The sequence below is a fragment of the Pteropus vampyrus genome, unplaced genomic scaffold, assembly GCF_000151845.1.
Source record: "Pteropus vampyrus isolate Shadow unplaced genomic scaffold, Pvam_2.0 Scaffold24, whole genome shotgun sequence".
Taxonomy (NCBI): domain Eukaryota; kingdom Metazoa; phylum Chordata; class Mammalia; order Chiroptera; family Pteropodidae; genus Pteropus; species Pteropus vampyrus.
This window is the reverse complement of record NW_011888805.1, coordinates 5,319,511-5,342,740: the sequence shown is the minus strand read 5'-3', so window position 1 is coordinate 5,342,740 and position 23,230 is coordinate 5,319,511. Positions and strand designations below refer to the sequence as shown.

Here is a 23,230-nt window from a genome sequence, read left to right as displayed (position 1 = left end):
CTCCGGTCAGGAACTACATCCTGGTCATTTCTCAATCCTCAAAACATCACAGTGTCCAGCACACAGTGTCCAGCGCACAGTGTCCAGCACACAGTGTCCAAAATATTTATTGAATAAATAAGTAAATATATTGGTTTCTACCTATAAACATTTGAATATCTCTCAGTTAAGAAAGCGTATAATCTTTTCTCCCAATTCTCAAACTTATTCAATTTAGTAATTTTGACTCAGTTAGATGCAGTGTGGCTTCCCTTAATTACATCTTCTCCACTAATGCTACTACTGCCCTTCATTCTGTATTATAAATGTAAACATAACAATTTTCATAGTATCTACAGAAAAGTGAAATTTTTACATCACTGTTCTGAGAAAGGCATCATTTACCATAAAGCTTGTATAGGTTGTATCAAACATTTGTTTGTTTTTCTTGAGGGGGGAAAAAACCAATTTTTAAATTGATAGACAAATAGTGATTCATTTTAATATAAAGACGCCTACTCATTATAGAGATGTGTCTTTAGTAAATAAAGAACAGAAGTGGACAATTTATTGAGACAGAACAAAGGGCTAGCTTATTCAAAACATTCCCATAGATGCAGACATCTGTCACGTAGATTGTGGAAACTAGCTATACAAAATTATATCGATAGATGAATGAACCAAGATAAATTTCAACTATAAGTGAAAATGCAGTTTTTAAAAAGTAAACTGGAAAACTGTCCTCCCCAAATGCAAACAACAAAAATATGCCAACTGGCCATATGTAGAAACCTCAGCCTCTATTTACTTGAGTTTTTAGCCTTCGTACCAAGTGGTTGAAAAGTAGAAGGGAGAGAGCTTTGTTAGAGACTATGAAGAGAATAAGAAGACTTAGAAGGACAAGGGAAGAGGTGGAAGGGATGTCTCCTGTAATAGTTCTCAGAACCCCCAAGTCAGAAGTCTTTTCTGAAAGCTTGGAAATCAGCCTAAAATATCCATTTACCAGGATACCCATGGAAACAGTTTTAAATTAATATATTTTGTGTGTTTGGTTCCTGTGGCTTTGTGTATGATTGTGTTTCTTCTCACAGAGAGAAACAAAGAACAAAAACTTCCATTACATTTCTGGTCCAGTTAAATATATGATGGACATAATGGTTTTACATAAAACTTCCCTCTGAAAATTCATTCGCTTGAATTATTGTTGATTTTACTGTGGCGACTTTTCTCTCCTGTGTTAACTGTATGAGATTACCGTAACAAGAGCATGAATTTGAGATCCTCGACTCAAATCTGCTTTGAGAACATTCCAGATACACTCTACTAAAAATGGTAAGGTAAAATTTTCTTTAAGGTTTCCCACTTGCTACACAGCATTTAAGAAACATGTATTCAATTTATGACAGTACCTTGAGAAACCTAAAACCAAGCAAAAAGACTTGGTACATCTTCTGAACACAATGGTCAAATGTTCTGGTGTCTATTTGATAATTTAACAAGTGTAATAGAACTCATTGCTTTTCCTTTTCCCTGATTTAACCTCTGTTTCTAGGAATAAAAATCCTCCCCAAACAGAAGGGCAGTTTGCAGTTCAGAGACTTCTCACTTAACAACTTCAGCTGGATGGGGCCCAGAATCTGATTCTAGTGTATAAAATTACACTTTTAACTGTATGTGAGGATATTAGCACTTGCCTTTGCCAGTTTCAAACAGACAATATATGTGGTATACACATAAGTATTTAACTTTTGAAGATATTTACTGTTAGAAATGTATTTTAAACCCCTGGACTCCATCCAGATCTGTTAGTGTGGAATACCATGATTCCATACACTTGACTCCATCCTACGGTTCCATTTATTTATAAATTATTTCTTCATTCATTCATTCACTCATTTACTTTCTAAACATAACAGACATACTGAGAAATGCCCAAAATTATACATGAGTAGCTCAAAAAAACTTTTACAAAAAGAACACGTCTGTGTAACCACCACCAAAATCAAGATAGCAAATACCAGTACCCCAGAAGTTACCCTGTGTTCCTACCATGTCATTAGCCCTTCAAAGATAAGCATTTTTATGACTTCTGTCTCTGTATACTAGCGCTGCCTATTCTTAAATTCTATAGAAATGGACTCATGCAACTAGTTCTGTCTCTAGCTTCTTTTGGTCAGTATTGTATTTGTGAGGTTCATTCCTATGGCTGCATGTAGCTGTACTTTGTTCTTTTCCATTGCTGTGTAGAATTCCATATTATCTGTTTTAAATTTTACTTTCCATCCTATTGCTGATGCATTTTGCGGTTATTTACAGTTTTAAGATATTAATAATAATGCATCTTTGAACATGCTTGTATATGTGCATGTCCGCCTAGGAGTGGAATAGCTGGATTATAGGACAAACGTATGTTTAGCTCAGTAGATATGTTTTCTAGAGTGGCTTTAAAAATTAACATCCCCGCCAGCAGTGTTTGAGTTCCAGTTATTCTGTATCCTCACCAATGCTCTCTAGTGCTAATGTTTTTTCTGATTATTTTATTTTATTGTTTTTATTTAGCTATTCTGAGGGGTATGCAGTAATACTTCATTGTGATTTGAATTTGTATTTCTCTGGTCATTAATGAAGTTAAAATTTTTATTTGCTTGTTAGCCTTTTGAGTAGCCTTTTTTATAAAGTATCTGTTAGAGTCCTTTGCCATCTTAAAAACTTGGGTGGTCTCTTACTTTCTGATTTGTAGGAGGCTTTTATACACACACACACACACACACACACACACACACACACACATATGGCTTATCTTTTGTATATATATATATGGCTTATCTTCACTGATGGTATCTTTTGATCAATTAAAGTTATTACTTTCAGTGAAATTCAGTTTATTAATCTGTTTAATTAGTATACATGCTTTATTTTGCCCTTTTAAGAAATATTTACATAATCCAAGCTCATGAAGATATTCTCATATGTTATATTCTGGAAGTTTTATCATTTTATCTTTCACATTTATGATTCATCTGGTAGTGATTTTTGTGTGTGGTTTGAGGTAGGAGTCAAAGATTATTTTTTGTCATATGGATGTTCATTCTTTAGCTCAAAGAATAGCAGTGGTGGCTTTAACAGGTGACTGTTATGTGTGGATCTTTGTCTGGACTCTATTCTGCTCCATTGGTCTTTTAATCCATGGACCAATGAATGTCACATGCTTTTAATTACTATAGTTATAAATTATATTTTGATATCTGATAGTATAAGTCCTTCAGTTTTATTCTTCAGTATTGTTTTTACTCCTCTTGGCCTTTTGCATTTCCATTTGATTTTAGAATCAGCTTGCCAAATTTTACCCAGAAAAATTTAGGTTATTGAAATAACATTAGCTCTATAACCAATTAGGGGAGAATTCACATTTTGCAACATTGTACCTTCCAGGAGCATAGTATATTTCTCCATTCCTTTAGGGCTTCTTTAATGTTATCTCAGTAAAGTTTTGTGCTTTTTTCGTGGTGGTCTTGTACATCTTTCATTAGCTTCATTCCTAATAACATGCCTTCTTTTTAGGAGAGAGCAGCTTCTAGCTTGCCTAGGAGCAAAATCTTACTTTAGATTCACACCCTTAAACAAAATATTACAGAGAAACTCTATTTTAAAACTAAAGAGAGGAAGCGCCCTTGCACCTTGAGGAGGAGGTGTGGGTTTTTTTTTTTTGTTGTCGGTTTGAGATAGGTGAGATGCCATATGTCTTCTCCAGATGGACTCTTTGAAATATCCTTAAAAGCAGCAGATGTGTGTGGGAAGAATGACAGAGTATATTGAGAAGCAGACTGACTTACAGCCTTGGGTAATTGCATAGTTGAATGAAGAAACCAAGGTGTATTCTAAGTATCTGAAGCACATTCATTGATGTGAAACAAATGACCATTCTAAACAAATAGATTATCCTGGACCTACCTTCCTAAGGCTTTGGACTTATCTTCATCAATTTCCAGAGATTAAAAGTTTTAAAATTAATGATCAGTATATTGTCAAGCTGACTGAATAAGGGATACATTTGTTGGATTTACCATCAAGCATATTTCCCATTAAATAAAGAAAAAATCTTCAAAATTCAATAAATCATGTCTGAGTTAATGAGAGCATACTGTTTCAGAATTGAAATCTTTTCGAGTTCCCTCTAATTACAACTCAATTTTTCTTTCCTTTCCCAGTCATGCTCTGGGAAAGAATATTTCTTACTGAGTCTCAGCTCCAATTCACTTTTCACACTGGCTCTTGACTACGAAAGTCCATTGAAACTGTTCTTATCGTCAGGACACAAAGACCTCCTCATTGTCAGGTCCGTGAAAGCACTTCTCCAACTTCTTTTCATTATTTGAGGTTCTTGAAATATTCCCTCTCCTTGGAATTCTTTCGTCATGGCCAAGCAGTCTGCATTCGACCAGCTTCAGACTCATTTTTTTCTCGTCGCGAGCTCCCATGCTGGTGGAACTCATTCACGCCCTGGGCCTCGTTGATAAGTATTCTGATGTTTTTGAAGGGTGTTTGTGAACTATTCTACACTATAGATACGTCCAACTACATGTTGGACTTCTCCATTTAAGTGCCCCAGTGGCACCTTAAACTTAATGTTTACCAAGAGGAAATGTTTAAGCATGCCCTGTGTCTCAGTGAAGGCCTTTCAATGGGCCTGAAACCTTGGAGTGGTTCTTGGCGCTTCTTACTCCTTCATCCGCCCTGAGCCTGGATGACATCTTGGCTCGTCTTCCTCCCAAATAGCCTTAGTATCGCTTCGGTCTCGGTCTTCCTCTCTGTATCTGCCGCCTTTGCTGTTGCTTTTTTTTTTTTCCCCGTTTCCACATCTTCTCACACCTGGCCTTCTTAAACAGCCTCCTCACTGACCCCTCAACCTTCAGTATTGTCGTGCTTCAATCCATTATCTGTTTTTAGGGTGATCTTCGCAATATGTGCTACTCCTCTGTTTACAACTGTATCATCGTCCTATTTTTCCTTTAGCATTCTCCTTTTTCTTTAAACACCTTACCATAGTTTTCTAAACCTAATCATATCAGAGCCCCTCTGCTTCTCCAGTCTCATTTCTTGACGTTACCCCCTTTCCACCTTATGTGCCTGTTCTTTAGAGCTGCTTGCACTTTCTCTCATCACTCTGCCTTCCCTTCAGAAGGCTGCTGCTCCTGCACAGAACAGGCACACTGCCCTCCTTGTCCACCACCCTTCTCTAGGGACTGCCTCTTGTTCATCCTCTAGAACTCAGCTCAGAAGGGACTCACTCTAGGGGAGACCTTTTCTCATCCTTTCCCGCTAGTCTAGATTATATTATATTGCATTGTAAGTGTTTGTTTATTTTGATCACCCCATTCTGAACTTCTTGAAGGTAAGGAGCATGCCTTTCACGTTCGTATTCTCCCTCTGTGGTTGTTTTTATGAAAGGGCACTGCGCTAGGCTCTGGGGATACAAAGATGAATAAGATGTCATCTCTGCCTACGTTGCTCTCACAGTGTAGAAGGTGAAACAGAAACATGAACAGATAATTACTGTGCAATTTGATGAGTGCCATATGACAAGTATTTATAAAACATTTGGAAGATGCACACCTGATTCTGGGTCTAAGAGTGTTCTGCTTAAGTGTTTACAAGGGATCTCTAGAGAAATGATGTGTGGAGAAATTATCTTCCGAGTAAAGATTATCTCCAGGAAAATGACTGGCAATCCCGTAGCCAGCTTTACCAGTTGTTCTCCAGAGAATGTTTTCTCAGAACTCCAGATGCAGAGAACTGTACGAGAGCTAAAATATTTGCAAACGATACCTGAACATGCAGATATTGTGTGGCTTGGTTGGAGAGGTAGGTGCATTAAGCCATTTTTTGGTTGGAGAAATTGATACATACATTAGGTTTAGTTGAGACTTGCAAGAATCAGGAGTCCTCTGACAACGATGCTGGCTCTAACTGAAACATAAGTCCATCCTGACTATGTCTATAAATGTTTGGTTTTATGGTGAATAAGAAGAATCTAAAGCCTCGAAAGTTTCCATCTAGATCTTTTTCAGATATAATGTTAAATCCCAGAAAACAGTCCAGCAAAGCGGGATCATTACATTTTGGTTTCCCTCTATTCACATCCCAGGAGAGGACACCTCGTGGTTGAGAGATTTTCCATAGCTATTCTACCAGGCTGGAGAGTGACACCCAGAACATTAAGCAGTTTAGGATGAATTGACACTGTGGCAGTCAGAGAAGGAAGCCAGATTTCTCTGGACCAAGGTAATGTAGTCTTTACACAGGATGGTCTACAGTAGGGACCCATACCAGTTCCTATAGACTCAAGAGACCATGAGCGGGCTTCAGGGGATTTGGAGAACCCCTAAAAATTTCCTCACAAAATTCTTTACAAAATTCTTCACAAAATGTGTGCACATGGGGAGAAAGGCCATAGATTTCATCATATCCTTAAAGTTCCTATAACTCAAAGAACCGCTGGTCTATACACTTTGGTTTATGTTCCTTATATTTATTCATTTGATGATCATTTATTGAGGATCTCCATCCTAGGCATTTTGCTAAATGCTGATTTATTATTGGGATGTGTGCTGTAGTGATGCCTGGAATGATTCAGATTCAAGTTAACATTAACTCAGAGCCAAGGTTCCAGGTGCTTCCACCTATAATATCTCATGTAATACAGTAAATCTGTATGGCACATATTCTTATGACCATTTGACAGAAGAAGAAACTGAAGTTCTGAGTTTCCCAAGGGCAACTTAATACTCAAGCAGGTAAACTGGACCTAAGAACATAAAGATGACTAGAGCCTTATGTTCTTCTTCACGAAGCTCATAGTCTTTTAGGGTGGACAGACAGAAACAAAACACCAAAGTACAATGACGTAAATGCAGGGTTAGAGGACTATAGGATATAAAATCTTAGCAATAAGATACATATGGACAATTCAACTGTGCTTTGTCAAGAAGAGAGTGTAGCTGGGTCTGAAAGGATGAGTGATAGTGGGCTAGGTGAATGTGAATCAGAAAAGCGTGCCAGGTTGGGGTAAAAGCATTTGCAAAACACAGATATATGAACTAGTCTTCTGCCTATGGAAAAATGTTAGTGGTTCGTAATGGTGAGAACATAAATATCAGAGTATAGAAAGAGATGTCGGAGAAGCAGGTTCTGCCCTATATGTTTCCACATCTATTAACATATCTACAATTCCCTTCCTGAAATTAGTCCAGGCTACAGGTAGCTACAATTTAAAATTATTTTTTAGATTTTTTTCACCCAAAGCTGTTTCAGTAGGTATGTCCCTCACACTCTGAGAAATGCTAGAATGACGATTTGATTCTGTCAGTTTTCTTAAAATAGAGAAATACTGTAAACATTTTCTTAACCTAATCTGATTACAAACAAAATCCCAAACCTGACAACTAACCCAAACACATGGATAACTGTTTTAACCATTTCATGGCCCTAAATGCAGGAAAGTTAGTAGAAAAGTATATCTTTAAGTTGAGCTATCAAAACACATTGTGTGTTTTTAGAAATCTTATAGATAATAAATTTAATGCTCTTTGTTCTTCCTGAAAAACAGCATGACTAGTTTAAAACAATGCTAGGTAATTCCTAAGGGGAAGCACTGTAAGAACCTTTGACATAATTAGTTTATGATTTAGCTTGCTGTTTTAGCTGCAACTTTTCAACAAGTTCTCAGAAATATGAATGGAAAAAAACTTCTCTCATTTCTATATCTAGATGGGAAAGAAAATGCACAGACGGGAGTGGTGTCAGGGAGAGAAAGAAAATATGAGCAAATATGAGGCCAGCGCTATTTTTATTTTATTAACAATTAGACATAGTGAGTTACAATTTGAATAAAATGCTCAGGTTGTAAAAGTATATTTTTCTACCTGAAAAAGTAAGTTAAACTATGATAAAATTTCCGGTGGATGTCAGCTTACAGATCCTGGAACATAGTATCATGCTATACCTACATGCATGTTATGTGTCATTGAGTCGGCTCCAACTCCTGATGACCCTATGAATGAGTGATGTCCACATGTCCTGTCCTCAGCAGCCCTGCTCAGCTCCTGTAGACTCCTGCCCATGGCTGTTATGGAGTCAGTCCATCTCATATTTGGTCTTCCTCTTTTCCTGCTGCCTTCTATTTTTCCTAACATTGTTGTCTTTTCCAAAGAACCCCTCTTTCTCAGGATGTGCCCGAAGTAGGACAGTTTCTGTTTTGTCATTTGACTTCCATTTCAGGCTCAGTTTGCTCTAGGATCCACTTCTTCATCTTTCCAGTGGTTTTTTTACACTTGATTTTATAAGCATTTTCTCAAGTTGTAAACTATTATTTAAAGACATGATGTTTCATGGATATGTAACATTCTACCATTCCCTCAAGATTTAAATATGCCATTTTGGTCACTTTAACAATTTCTGGATTGTTTATAGTGTAAACTCCAGTGAAACAAACATTCTTGTCCATAAGTTTTTGTGACCAAAGAAGATGCCTTACTAAAAGTATTTTCAAGACTTTTGATTCATATGTCCAAATTACATCTCTGAAGATTGTACCCACCTGGAAGTACCCATTCCTAGTATAGTGTTTAAAAGAATTAAGTAAATTTTTAAAAATGTAAAGAAATGTAATAGAAGTTTGTAAGTTCCAGAAAATGCCAAAGTGCAACTGTATTTGAACCTGGAGAACACAGAAATTATGCCTACAGAAGAAATGCACAACTTTAACATAGACAATAAAAAATAAAATTATTAAAGATTGTGCTTACCTTGGTTTAGTCATGAATTCACATGGAGACAGCAGCCAAGAAATCAAGAGAAGGCAGAGACTCGGAAGGGCGGTAATGGAAGAATTAGGGAAGATCATCAAGAGCAGAGATGTGGGACGTGGTTTCATACTGTAGCGGTTAGCACGGCTGCTTTACATGCAGAAGGACCTGGGTTCGCGCCCCATTGGAGCCATGGTCCATAGTCTACGGCCATGTCACCCTGAACAAGCCCAATATCTGATCTTGGAAGCTAAGCAGGGTCGGTCCTGGTTAGTACTTGGATGGGAGACCACCTAGGAAGACCAGGTGCTGTAGGCATTAAAAAAAAAAAAAAACAGAGCAGAGATGTGTCATTAGAGACCGAGGCCAAGGTCATCCACAACCTCGTAGTCCCAGTATGGGTGCGAAAGTTGGACAGTGAAGAAGGCTGATAGGAAAAAACATTGATTCATTTGAAATACAGTGTTAGAGGAGAGCTCTACCACTGGCCCAGACCACCAGAAAGACAAACAAATTAATTAAGCCTGAAACTTCACTGGAGGCCAAATGACAAAACTGAAGCTATCCTAATTCGGGCACATCGTGGAAGGCAGGGTTCTTTGGAAAAGACAATAATGCTGGGAAAAATAGAAGGCAGCAAGAAGACCAAGTATGAGATGGACTGACTCCATAACAGAAGCCATAGGCAGGAGTCTGCAGGAGCTGAGCAGGGCTGCTGAGGACGGGGGACATGTGGACATCGCTCATTCATAGGGTCGCCAGAAGTCGAAGCCAACTCACTGGCACGTAACACACATTTCAGAGCCAGATTATTTGCATTTGTCTGTACCATAGGGGACAAGACAAATATATTATGATGTTTGGAACTAAAGTCTTCTTTTGCTGAAGTTAATTGTTATCATGCGTAAAGATTTAGTGGTATAAAATTTTATAGTGTTAGGAAATTTACACTTCAGTACAGATTTGTGTCATTAAAGATATATCTTTCAGTAAGTGTTTATCACTATTATTGTGCTTAAATCTAGATATCATGTATTTAGCAACCATAGATCCCACTTAGAGGTTAGACTCCTCTAAGCGTATTCACATCCGCAGCACAGCATCCAGTCATTTCATAGTCTGCATTTCTGCATTAGTAGTTTACTAAGTGCTTGGTGCATATTAGTTAATCAATATATAGTTGTTAAATAAATCAGTGGTGTGTTTAATACAGTGTTCAAAAGGACTCATACTAATATTGATAGTTTAAAATCTTTAAGCCTATAAAAGTGTTGAGTGGCTCTTAGTGTCAGCGAGGCGCGGTGAGAACACCCGAGGGGGAGTTTTCTGTCCTTATTCGCAGATGAGAATGGAGTCTCTGGAAAGATCCTGCGGTCCTCTCGCCGAGCTGCCGCTGGAACGTGGCCTGGTTCCACCGACTGCTTTGTGAAGCGTATCCAGATGCCTCCTTTAGATGACTCTTCTCCTCGCTACTTAACATATTGAAAGCAATTATGTGATGCCGTAATGAATGTTGTGGACAAGCTTTCCTTTCCAAAGCTGCTTATCTAAGTGTGTTATTTCTCAGTGAAAAGCTTATTTTTCTTTCTTCCTGTCTGAATGGATTGCTTGCCAGTGGTGACTTACGGCTTACCTCATCGATTTTCAGTAATGAGATGGAGCAGAATGAGGCAGATGTCTGTGTACATGGACAAGGATTCTAAAGCACATTATGAAAACCATGGGCTTGGCGATGCAGTGAGTCCATCTCTTCAAAAATATTTGTGGTGAAGATTTCTTGAAAATGCTCAGCTTAAAGCACATCACTCGAATGACAGATTTAGGAAAAAAAGAGTTATAGTCATTAGAGTGAGAGAACCATATTGGCTTCTTCAGGCTAACACTCTCCAAGCATATCAGAGGAAAATTCACCAGATGATGTATCTGATGGGTGTAGTCTCCATGGATGGAGGAGGCAGAGAGAGCCTGTGGTACTTTTACATGTATTGATCTCTCTACAGAATAGCATTCAAACACGTAACTGATCCCAGCTTCCAAGTAACTGGTGGACTCCATACTGTAATTGAGATGGACTCTGTGACTGGTGAGTTGTTAGGGACGTTCATATGTCTCAGACAAGGCAGACACTGGAAACAAATGCAAAGGAATCCTTGCAGAATCCACTCATCTGATTTCATACTGAGTCACTGTCTCATGGTGTCGAAATACTTTTGGCATTCACTCTTGAACTCGAGGAGGAGGAGAAGGAACTGTGCACTTTTGAAAAGTAAGATGTGCGTGGAATGGAAAGGGAATCCCTTGAAGATTGTGTTTTATGGTACTGCTATTTTATGGCTCTTGAATCCTTTCCACATATTTTTTAACTCCTTCAGTCAAATTCACTTTTCATTGAAAACAGATACTGCTATGGAATGGTTTCTGGCAAGAACTGCATTGAAAGTTTTATGAACTGAAAACAAAATAATGTTTTCTACTTTACAGTGCCATCTGATATGTGACTATAGGTGAGATGCCGGAAGGCCTCGTGCTCGCACCACTTTTCCAAATGTGTTATTCAACCTGTGTAGGAGAAATTACACACACAGGCACACGCACACATGCACACACACCCCACATATGTTATATGTGTATGTGTCATCTAACTAGATAGATAGATGTCTAAATAAATAGATATCTACCTAAAGCTATCTTTTTTATCTGTCTGTCTACCTTATCTGTCTTTCTGTTTTACTGTTCTTTCCTGGATTACATACAGATTTCTTAAAGGTTACATGATACTTTGATACCTAATTGAAGAATAATTTGGTAGATTTTTCATTTCTTTATCATCTTCCCTTTAATTAATGCTCTTGTACTCATACAGAAGACTCCTCCTGGCCTTCCCTTGTGACACCTGTAAGTCTCCCTGTCTTCTGCCCATCTGTTCTCTCCGGTTTCCTTTCAATTCCATGATCCACATAAATTCAGTTTCATTGCTGCTCCTCAGAGTTTTCTCTTCTTGTTTCTTCTGCCTGTGTGTCTAAAAGTGACTTTAAAACAAGCAAAATCTTCAGCACAAATATTATGGTACTCTTTATGTTACTTTTATGAAAATACAATATAAGCAGAGTGTGGTACACCATAAAAGAAGTCATTGAAAATCTTGCCCCCAACGGTCAAGATACCAGTACTTCGATCTTTTAAAATGTATATAAATAATGATCCCATTCCCAATTTCATGTGCTGCTTTTCTTGCTTTGGTGCATTCATGGTTCTTGCCTGAGTTTGGCCAATGAGGCAGAAATGTAAAAATTACCAACTAATTAAAGTAATGACATGACTATAGCTTTGGTGCAATTACATATAATTGAGGATCTAATGAAATAAAAAACCTATTCTGGATAAACTTCATCATATGTGTTTGAGAATAAATGGTTGAAGTCTAATGAATTTGCCCTATAGTACAAACAGATTTGTAATAGTTTAGTATATTTCAGAGGAAAAAGAAGAAAGTAATAGTAAATTAATTTAATGAAAACATTCATCTGTAAAACAGATAAGGACATGAATGAAATTTGGATACATTTCTATACTTGTGGAAATGAGTCCTTTACTTAAAATGACTCAGTAAAAGAAACTATGGTTTCCTGACAGGGAGAGTTGAGGGGGTAGAGAAAAGATGCAGAAAGAAGTAATTAGTAGAGAACATTGTAGAGAAACAAAAGCTAGAATGCTAGAGTGACTGCAGATCCTGGGATTATTTTTTCATTCTGATAAATTACTATTTATATTTCTTGGAGAGAAATGATACATTTGACCACTTCATTTCTGCATATGACACAAAACGATAAGAGCAACCAACCTGCTAAGAACTCAAAGCCAGATGGTGTACGTGTGTGTCATGCTGAGTTGATGGTTTGGAAATGCCAGCTCTGCAGAATGGCTGGAGCTGAGTAATACTTCAAGGTAATCCTACTTAAGATTCACTTGTGCATCCCCATATAACCTTTACCTTTTTAACAGTCATTTTAATGAATTTTAAGTTGCAGTAGACAACATGACACCTATGGGCAATAGAAAAACACAAATAAAATATCTTTAATGTGATTTTTAGGTGTCAGCTCAGATCCAATTCTAATAAAGTAGCAGAAACTGAAAGTCTTTTAACAGTCTCGGCTAACTATTTCTTAAGTGAGCAAATAATCAAAAATCAATTCATGCTTCTTCCTAGGGTATGGTAAACTGTTCCAAAATTTTTAAGGATTACATTTTGAGGATTAATCAGCATGAGCTTGGGGAAAACACACACACACACACACACACACACACACACGAACAAAACCTAAAATTCCCTCTCTGTATCCTGTTTGGAAATTAGGAGAAAATCATTTTGTGATTCTTCTTTTTCCTGACCTCGCATGCTCACTTTGAGGAAGTCTTCCACAGCAGTTTGGGCAAGGTGGGGGGCATACTGTAGTCACAAGCAAGAAAGAGCTAGTGGAGAGGTGTGCAGTGACAAGGTAGCCATCAGGTAATAATGAGGGGACGGCTGTGGTAGATGACTCCATTAGATAAGAACATGCATCAACTGTTGAAAAGTATAAGACTTCATAGTACTATTAAGCTTATATTGGCAAAATGTTTACACTATTACATTTATATGTGCAGAAATTATTTTGTTTTCCTATTCTAGAATATGAGGTTCTGTCTATCCCTTCCTTTTTCGCATTTTAAGATTTCCCCCCTTTCCTTTCCTTTGAAATCTTCAGTAACGCATGTGTCCCAACAATCAGTGAATCATGTATTTAACATTTATTGAGTAATTTAGTCCCTTGTTAAATCAGTTTTTGTTTCTTCTACATTGAAGCTCTGCTATTAGGTACTTACACGTTGAGGATCATTATGCTTTCTGAATGAATTGACCCTTTATCGTTATGAAATGTTCCTCTTTATTTTTGGTAATATGCCTTACCTTGAAATCTACTCTTTGATATTAATATGGCTATTCTACACTTTGGAATATTTCCTTTCCAAAGCTGCTATTCCGTAGCTTTGGAAAGGAAAGCTTGTCTGCAACATTCATTACGGCATCACATAATTGCTTTCAATATGTTAAGTAGCGAGGAGAAGAGTCATCTAAAGGAGGCATCTGGATACGCTTCACAAAGCAGTCGGTGGAACCAGGCCACGTTCCAGCGGCAGCTCGGCGAGAGGACCGCAGGATCTTTCCAGAGACTCCATTCTCATCTGCGAATAAGGACAGAAAACTCCCCCTCGGGTGTTCTCACCGCGCCTCGCTGACACTAAGAGCCACTCAACACTTTTATAGGCTTAAAGATTTTAAACTATCAATATTAGTATGAGTCCTTTTGAACACTGTATTAAACACACCACTGATTTATTTAACAACTATATATTGATTAACTAATATGCACCAAGCACTTAGTAAACTACTAATGCAGAAATGCAGACTATGAAATGACTGGATGCTGTGCTGCGGATGTGAATACGCTTAGAGGAGTCTAACCTCTAAGTGGGATCTACGGTTGCTAAATACATGATGTCTAGATTTGATAATATGGCTATTCCAGCTTACACTATGTTTAGCGTTTGTATCTATTTACCTTTAACAAACCTGTATCTTTATACTGAAAGTGCTTTTTGCTCATTCGATTTTAAAATGCAATCTGTCAGTCTCTGACTGTTAATTGGAGAGTTTAAACCATTTGCATTTAATGTAATTATATGCATTGTTGGGTTAGTCTGATATTGTATTTTTTGTCTCATCTATTCTTTGTTTCTTTTTCTCAATTTCTGACTTCTTTGGGATTACCTGATCTTGTTAGTATTACATTTTATTTTCACTATTGGCTTATTAGCTGTGATAGAATTTCTAAATCGACCCCCAAAGATGCCCTTCTCTAATCCTGGGAACCTGTGCGTTAATGAGTTGTAATCCATCTAATTGTATTATGATATACGGCACAGTTGACCTTGAGAAAGGGACATTATCCATGTGCATCTGATCATATCACACGAGGCCTTAAAGGCAGAAAGCTTTTATAGGCCGATGGCAGAAGAGGAAAACAGGAGGGAATGGTAAAGAGATCTGAAGCATGAAAAGGATTTGATATTCTGTTGTTAGATTCGAAGATGTAGGGGGACAGGTATGAGGACTGGAGAGCAGATGCAAGGAGCTGAGAGTGGCATTGGCAAAGAGCCAACAAGGAAACTTGAACCTGAGTTTTACAGCCAACAGAAGGTGGGTTCCACCAACAACCAGAAGGGGCTTAGAAGTAAATCCTTCGCTTAAGCCTCAGAATAAGACTCCTGCTTGGTGAACACCTTGATTTTTGTGGTGTAGTTCTCTGAGAATAGAAGTCAGACTATCCCATGTGGGCTTCTGGCCTGCAGAACTGTGAACTAATATATTAGTGTTTTAAGCTGCTAAATTTGTGGTAGTTAGCACAGAACATTAATACATTAGCTAATAATCTCCATTTTATTATTTCAGTGGTTGTTCTAGAGTTTACAATATATGTTTTTACCCTATCACTGTCGGCTTCCAGATAACGTTATATCACTTTATATGTAATTAAGAACTTAACAACAGTATACATTTCATTCCTCTCATCTTGTTCTTTGTGCTATTGTTGTCATAATTTTATTTCTAATTGTGTTTAAAACCTCACAATATATCGTTATTTTTTTGCTTTAAATAGTCAATTATCTTAAAATTTAATAAATTAGAAGTTAAATCTTTTATGTTTATCCCCAAAACTACTATTTTTAGCAATTGTCATGGCTTTGTACAAATTTGAAGTTGTATCTAATATCATGTTCTCCATTCCCTAATATTTTTTGTAGTGAAAGTCTATTGACAGTGAATTCTCTCAGCTTCTGTTTGTATGAAAAAGTCTTTCACCTTTGACAGTCTTTCCCCCTTAGAGGTCTTTAAAGATATCATTGTTTTCTGGTTTGCGCTGATTTACGTGAGAAATCTGTGATATTTCTTATCTTTATTTTTTTGGATATGTCTCTTTTCTCCAGCATATTTTAAGACTTCTTCTTTATCACATATATTCAGCATTTGATTGAATTGTTCCTTGATGTGTTTTTCTGTACTCCATTTTATGTACTCCATTGTTTAGCTTCTTGGACATGTGGGTTTCAAATTTTCCTGAAATTTGGAAAAACTTCTACAATTATTTCTTCAAATACTTTTTCTACATGACCCCTTTCTTCTTTAGGGCTCCAGTACACAGATATCAAACTGCTTGATATTTTTTCACAGTTCACTGAGGTTCTAGTAATTGAAATTTTTTTTTTTGTCTTTCTCTCATTCATTTTGGATAGTTTCTATTGCTATGTATTTAGTTTTGTAATTTTTCTTCTGCAGTGTCTAATATGCTGTTATTCCTACCCAGTGACTTTTTAATTTCAGGTAGTGTCCTTTTAATTTTTAAATGTTCAATTCGAGTTGCTTTAAATGTCTTTTGTTCTTATTATTTTCATTTAATTTCTCAAACTTATTTAGTTTAGTTGTTTAATGTTCTTGTCTGCTAATTACAATGTTTCTGTCATATATCTGTTTTTATTGAATGGATTTTCTCCTGGTTAAAGATTTCCTAATTCTTGGCATATCTAGTAATTTTTTATTATATTTAGGCATTGCAGTGTTGGATATTGTTGAATGTCTAGATTGTATTATCTTCCTTTAAAGAATGTAGAATTTTATATTTCTTGGCATTTAAGTTACTTATAGAGCAGCTTGATCTTTTTGAGGCTTGTTTTTAAGTATTGTTGGGGTGGATCTGGAGTAGCCTGTATTCCAAGGCTATTTTAGCACCAGTGTTTAGGTGTGAAACGTCTTAGGTCTCAAACGAATGCCCGTTGTAGTCAAAAAGACCTCTCTGATTGGTCAGAACTTGAATATCTCTCTATCTTGAGTGAGCTCTGAGAATTGTTTAACTTACAACTTGTGGCAAGTAGAATTCTAAAATGACCCTCAGTGATGCTCACCCCTGTATAATCCCCTCCCACTGGGTTTTGGAAGATCCTATGAATATAATGACTCATGTGATTATGTTATTTTATTTGGCAAAAGGTGAGCCTGATCTCATCAAATGAGCCTTTTAAAAAAAGAGATTTCTCTGGCGATTGCAGAGGAAAAAGTCTGCCATATGAAAAGATTGATTTATGTTTTTAGTCCAATGTCTAGGTGTTTATGGGGGGAGGGCAAATCTGATACTAGTTACTTGCTCATGGAATTTTAAAATTCACTTAATATACTTAATTTGCAGCTCACTAAATCCTGCTATTATTATCTAATCTTTAAAAGTATGGAAAACTGAGTTGGAAGGAAAGAAATTAAAAGACACTGGCCAACTACATTCCAAAAGTATAAAAACCACTCTTTTTTTACCTTTTATTTTTAAGTTTTGTGGAAATATTTCATAATAATCAACTCTACAGAGAATACTATAATAAACTTTTATATATCCCATAATCAACTTAGGAAATAAGATACAGTTGAGGTCCTTGTGTCCTTCCCCTAAGCTTATCCTCCTTGTAGATATACCCAAATTCTGTGTTATTAATTCCCATGCATTTCTTCACATTTTACTTCATATACATACATCTTTAAAATACCTTTACAATTTTGAAATTTAATTTAACTTTAAAATGTAGCTTTTTTTCCTTTTTTTGTTTAGTATTTTACTGTGAGAATGAAAAGGTGTGTGCTTTTAATTCCATTGTATGAGTATAGCGCAATTTATTTAACAGTCAACTCAAGGGACGTTTAGATTGTTTCATCTTTTTTGAAACGATGACTACCAAATTTAACTTTGATATGAATGTGACTAGTACACATAGATGAGTGTTTCAGTAGGGGATACCCTTCAGAGTCAAGTCAATAGATAGTAGAGCACATGCATCTTCAAATTACTGAGTATTGCCAATCGTTCTTCAAAGCGATTATCCTAATTTGAATTCCCACCATAAGGTTTCTGATCGTTCTACATCCTTGTAACCTGTGGTATTGTCAGAATTAAATTGTGAATAATTATATGGGTAAGACATGCAATCTCATTGTGATATAAATCTGCATTTCTCTGGTATCAATCAGGTAGGACCTTTTAATATGTTCACGGGCCAGATTAGCATGGATATTATTCCCCAGTTTGGCCACTCCAGTTTCTTAAACTCCATTAAGGTTAACATAAAGATCTAACATCTAAAGTCATAAGATATGCTATGAAAAATGTTCCCAAGTATTAAATTATTCCCTGAGTCATTTAAATTATTTATGGTAATCACAACATGATTCTTGCCAGCAATTCAATTGTTCCATGTTCAGCTGTGGCAGTCTTAGCTTCTCCTACTCTGGTTTTTCTGGTCCCAGAAAGAACAACAGTAAAACTTAAGTCACTGAAGCTAAAAGATAGGCTAAGTTAAGAGGAAGAATATAATATTATTCTAGCCAATCCTGAGGTAGCAGGATTTGGTGAGCTCCAAAGAGCCCAGCTTATTATATGTAAAAATACTGCAGATTTTTGTTTATTTGACTAAGCCTGTTGAAGGAGTCTCCATTATGGGGTATTTTCAAAGTGCCTTAGATAAGAACAGAATGATTAACAAGCCCAGTGTGCCAGTGTGATGCCAAGGGATAAAACCAGGTACTTTTGAGGGTCTGTCTTCCTTTTGTTCTGTGCCTCAGTGAAGAACCCATTCATAGAGCTGTAACAGATTCTTTCCACTACCAACATGGAAATTTACCAAAAAAATTTGTTTTCTAAACAGATAATGAGTAAAATTATATCTTTTACAAATTAATACATCATCAGTAAGTTATTTTTGGTAGGGAAAAAAAACCAGAATAATTCCCTTGAATCTTTTCTCGGTGCTAAATGGGCATGATTTTGAGCCTATGGAATATATTTTCTGCCCTGCCATAATTTTAATTATTATTTATCAAGTTGTATTACAGTATGTTGCCTGCCTCCACTCATAACTCTGGATCATCAATACTTTTACCCACACTTTAAGAATTTCACAAATAATGAGGCTGCAGCATTTTAGTGTTCTCTCTCTGTTATAGTCCAAGTAAAACATAGCCAGTGTAAGTAATTTAATTTGTAATTGATTTGAAAATGCACAATTGGTCACTTTTTAGGAAAATGGTATATCTAAGCTTACATTTGAAAACCTGAGAAAGAGATCTTTTAGTTCAAGTTTAACAGCAGAAATTTGCCCCATGTCAGTCTTGAGCATTGTATTCAGTTGATTTCTCTATGACTCAAGGACTGGAAGCTTTCTACCACTTCCTTTGGTAAAAATTTCTCAATCTAACAGATTGAGGTATAGGAAGGTTTCTTCACATTTAGACTAGTCTCATTCTATTGTTCGGACTATCTTGAGTATTTTCTTTGCACTTCTTAGATGTTAAACCCCACTAGTTAGTATAACTAGACCACAGATGTGTATTTTAAAATAATGGACATGTCATTTTGATAATTAATATTATTTTCGAGTGTGTGCATGCATGCTTTGCATCTGTCCATAGGTGAGTGAAAATGGAAGTAATGTTTTTAAGATGAATTTTCTCACCTATCTTTCTCTTTTTTTTATGTGTAGGGCCAAGTCTTTAAATGTTTTTGATCCTCTCTTAAGTGTGTATTGCAGACATGTAGCTTGTTTGCTGTTGCACAGCCTGTGTCTCTTTAGATCTTATTGACTAATACCAGCTGTTGCCTCCCTCCAGGTTATCCAGGCTGTCTTTTTTGGCATCTGCGTGCTGACCGATCTTTCCAGTCTTCTGACCAGAGGAAGTGGCAACCAAGAGCAAGAGAGGCAGCTCAAGAAGCTTATCTCTCTCCGGGACTGGATGTTAGCCGTGTTGGCCTTTCCCATTGGGTTTGTAAGTATGATGTAGAATGCACGTAACCGCAAAAGAAACTTAGGTCTTATTTCAGACTTCTAAGAGAAAATAAAAAGGCTCATTATAGGAGTTTCGATATTAGTTTGTTCTGACTGCCATCACAAAGTACCACAGACTAGGTGGCTTAAACAACAGAAATTTATTTTCTCACAGTTCTGGAGGCTGGAAGTCTGAGATCAAAGAGTTGGCAGGGTTGAGTTATTCCGAGGCCTCTCTCCTTGGTTTGTAAATGGCCTCTTTCTCTATGTGTTTTCACATGCTCTTTGCTCTGTGTATATCAGTGTCCTAATCTCCACTTCTTATAAGGACACGTATTAGATTAGGGCCCCACCACGACCTCGTTTAACCTTAATTGCCTCTTTAAAAGTCCTACTTCCAAATAAAGTCCGAGGTACTAGAGGTTGAGACTTCGACATATGAATTTTGGGGCGGAGGGCGGGGGGAGGGGGACACAATTGAACCTGTAACGGTTTCTTAAGAAGCCCAAACTTGAAATGTATGGTCCCGGGATCTATGACCATTCTAGTATTTTTGAACTCGAGAGAGATAAAAATCAGCATTAACTCATACTTCTTCACTTACCCACTGCGCCATTAGCCAGTATCACTTAGGTAAATGTTGCTTAGTGTTAGGGTCTATTCTGGCTTCATTGATTTTCATTGTTTTCAGTTAGGTTCTCTCCATAGTTTAACTTCCTTCACAAGCCTGTTAATCATCTACAGGCTATCTATAAACTATGTTTCCTTAGAGGTCCAGGGCCCCATGAGATGCTATAGATTTTTAACCTTCGTAAACTCAGGAGAAGAATGAGAGAACTCATAAACCTCAAAAACTCAATTGTGAATGCAAGTAAGAGTGTGTTACCTAATTTAAATTGAGTTCTTTCACTTGCCAGCTGATTTCTGGAGACCAGGCGACCTGAGATAACACACGCACCAAGTCTAAGGTCCATTGTAGGGAGAGTCAGGAGGCTATTTTTCAGCTCTTTCCATTGGCTCTTATTCATATTTGCCAGATCGGTAGCTGGCAGGAGCCTTTAACATGCTTGTTCTAAGACCAATTAGTAAGTGTCCAGACTATCACCGAATTTCAGTTTTGATGTATTGAGTTGTATTTTCTTGGGTGAAATAGCGCTTTGCTCTTGACGACACCACAAGGGGTATGTTATCACCTGGTCATATTCTTCTTCTCATTCTCTCCTTTTTATCCCCTGAAAACATAAATGGGTGCTCAGACTGAAGCCATCTAGCAATCTCTCGAATTCTGTTGCTTAAGATAGCAGAGTTAAATGCTGTATGTATTATTTACTATTTCCTTCTTTGGACTCGTCTTATAAAATTCAAATGCTTCTATCAAGAGTCATCTAAGAGAAAATTTCCATCAGCATAAGGTAAAAAGACATAAACTTTCTGCATGAAAGTTTTATCTAGAAAAACCAAGTCCATACCTTTTTAGTTTCTTTTTATTCCTTACTCCCTTAGAATTCTTATAAACAGGGCCTTGCCTATGGAGCTCTTCCTTGCCTAGAAGGAATACAATAGTAATATAATACAAAAGTAAATAGGAATGCAATATTAACATGTTTTCTGTTAGCTTCTGCCTTTCCTTCTGTTATGTGATGTCAGACTGTGTCTCTAGGACCTAAATTGTGAGTCTTGCCACTCTCATTGAAAGCTCATTGCTTATGCCTTTTAGACATTTTGACATTACTTTGGACAGAAACTTTTTGGACCTGCTTGAAACTTGAGATACTTGTCAGTTTTCAGTGTTCTTCCTGAATTTAGTCCATATATGCTTCATGGTTTATAGAAAGAATGAGAGACTTTTTGTTTGCTTTCTTGTTTGATTAAATCTGATATTTTCTTCAGTGTTTCCCTATTTTTGTTGTTTCCTCTGTGCTTTGAAGGAGGAAAGAGAAGCAATGATACCTCTAATTCTCTTCCTTCTTTTTAAACCAGAAATTATAACATCATATTTTCATTGCATATGTATGTACATTTCCTAGCCGATGAGCTTCATAGAAAAATTTATAGACTAAATAATGAATCAGAAAGGTCCAACTTCACTGATTTCTTTAAATCGTAATTTTTCTTGCTCACTGATATTTTATAGTCAATATTTACATTTGCATAATCTTTCCTGTTATTCTCAGTCACTTTCCATTTTATAGTCACTGTAGTCAATAGTTTCTGTTACAATTCTTTCTCTCCTCCCTTCCCCCTACATCTCCCTCCTTTCCTCCCTCCCCCTCCCTCTTCCTCTTCCTCCTCCTCCTCCTCACCTCTCTAACTCTCTCCCTCCCTCACGCCTTAATATTAGGAAGAATCCTGGCCAGTATTCTCCAAAAATGTCCTTATGTTTTCCACGATTTCTCTCTTACTCATTCATTTCACTTTTTGTACCTATTTATCCAATTTCTACCTGATTTCTCACTCTAATACACAAAAATTCATTGTGAGGCAAAAACTGACAAATGGCTTCTTAATTTTATTGCAAAGTCACATTTACAGAGATATAAATTTGGCTCTTTATAGGCATTTTAACCTGTTAAATAACAAAAATTTAGCAGAGTGATTTTAGGAATTGAAGTGGTTTTATTCAGTGATTCATGAATTGGGCAGCATCCCATGTAGCAAACAGAAAGGACCTCTCCCGAGCTATAGAAAAGGAAAGGTCTTTTTAAAGGTGTAAAAGGGGAAGCAAAAGGAATGTTTTAGGAAGGAATGTGTTGTTTCAGGCAAGGTTGCCCTCCAAATGGGACAGAAGGGACCTGTAATCTGGACTGTCTTGCTAGTGCTGACCAGGTGATTCCGTGTTGACCAGTTACAAGTAACACTCTTGAGAAGCTGAAACCGCACTTAGCTTAAGCATTAAATCTTGGTTTGCTGATTAGGAGCCTAGCATAAGTGACTCCATTTTGGACCTGTTGTCTCTTTTTTAACAAACTCCCAATATTTTTTTCATTAAAACATATAATTTTATAATTTTTTACCTTTCTCTTCTCAACCTATTTCCCAGTTTTCCTCTCCATTGTGCCTTTGTCTTTGCTATGACCTCAGAGCTTTCCCCTGCCCCTCCTGCATCTTCCCCCACAAACCCCAACTGCTCTGTGGGGTCTCCAGCTTCTTCAGGAGGAAGGTGCAGAGCCCCTACTTGAAACTCGCCTCCTGACTCTGCCTGCCAGGTGACTGCCAGCTGCTCAGACTGCCTCCTCTGCTGCTTTCTCCTGGTTTCCTTTTGTTTGTCAGCCAGAAGTCGGTGGGGAAAAGCAATGTTATTTTTGCCTCCTGGTGCAGGGCATAAAGGCAATGGGCATAAATAGAGGGCAGAGTGGCAGCCGAATTTATCATCTCTGCTCATATTTTCCCGAAGAGACCTCTTAACCCCGAGCTTTTCCTGGTGCTCCCATTATGTCTCTTTCTCTCTCTCTCTCTCACCTCAGCTGCAACTATGGCAGCAAGAAAGACACGGGTAGGTTATCTAGGATTCGTATTTTCTACGCTAATGCTTCCTCCAATAACAAGGT

The 23,230-nt window shown here is 37.1% G+C and overlaps 1 protein-coding gene and 1 pseudogene across 9 annotated transcripts in view; both read left to right on the top strand.

Annotated features, from left to right (window-relative positions):
* Positions 1-23,230, top strand: part of AIG1 (androgen induced 1) — a 197,852-nt gene that overhangs the window by 18,147 nt on the left and 156,475 nt on the right. For all 9 annotated transcript variants that reach the window (XM_011356132.2, XM_023528372.1, XM_023528371.1 and 6 more), the window contains exon 2: positions 19,528-19,683. In XM_011356132.2, the coding sequence (XP_011354434.1) occupies positions 19,528-19,683 (156 nt within the window). The remainder of the gene's footprint in view (positions 1-19,527; positions 19,684-23,230) is intronic.
* LOC111737243 lies at positions 8,986-9,101 on the top strand (annotated as a pseudogene).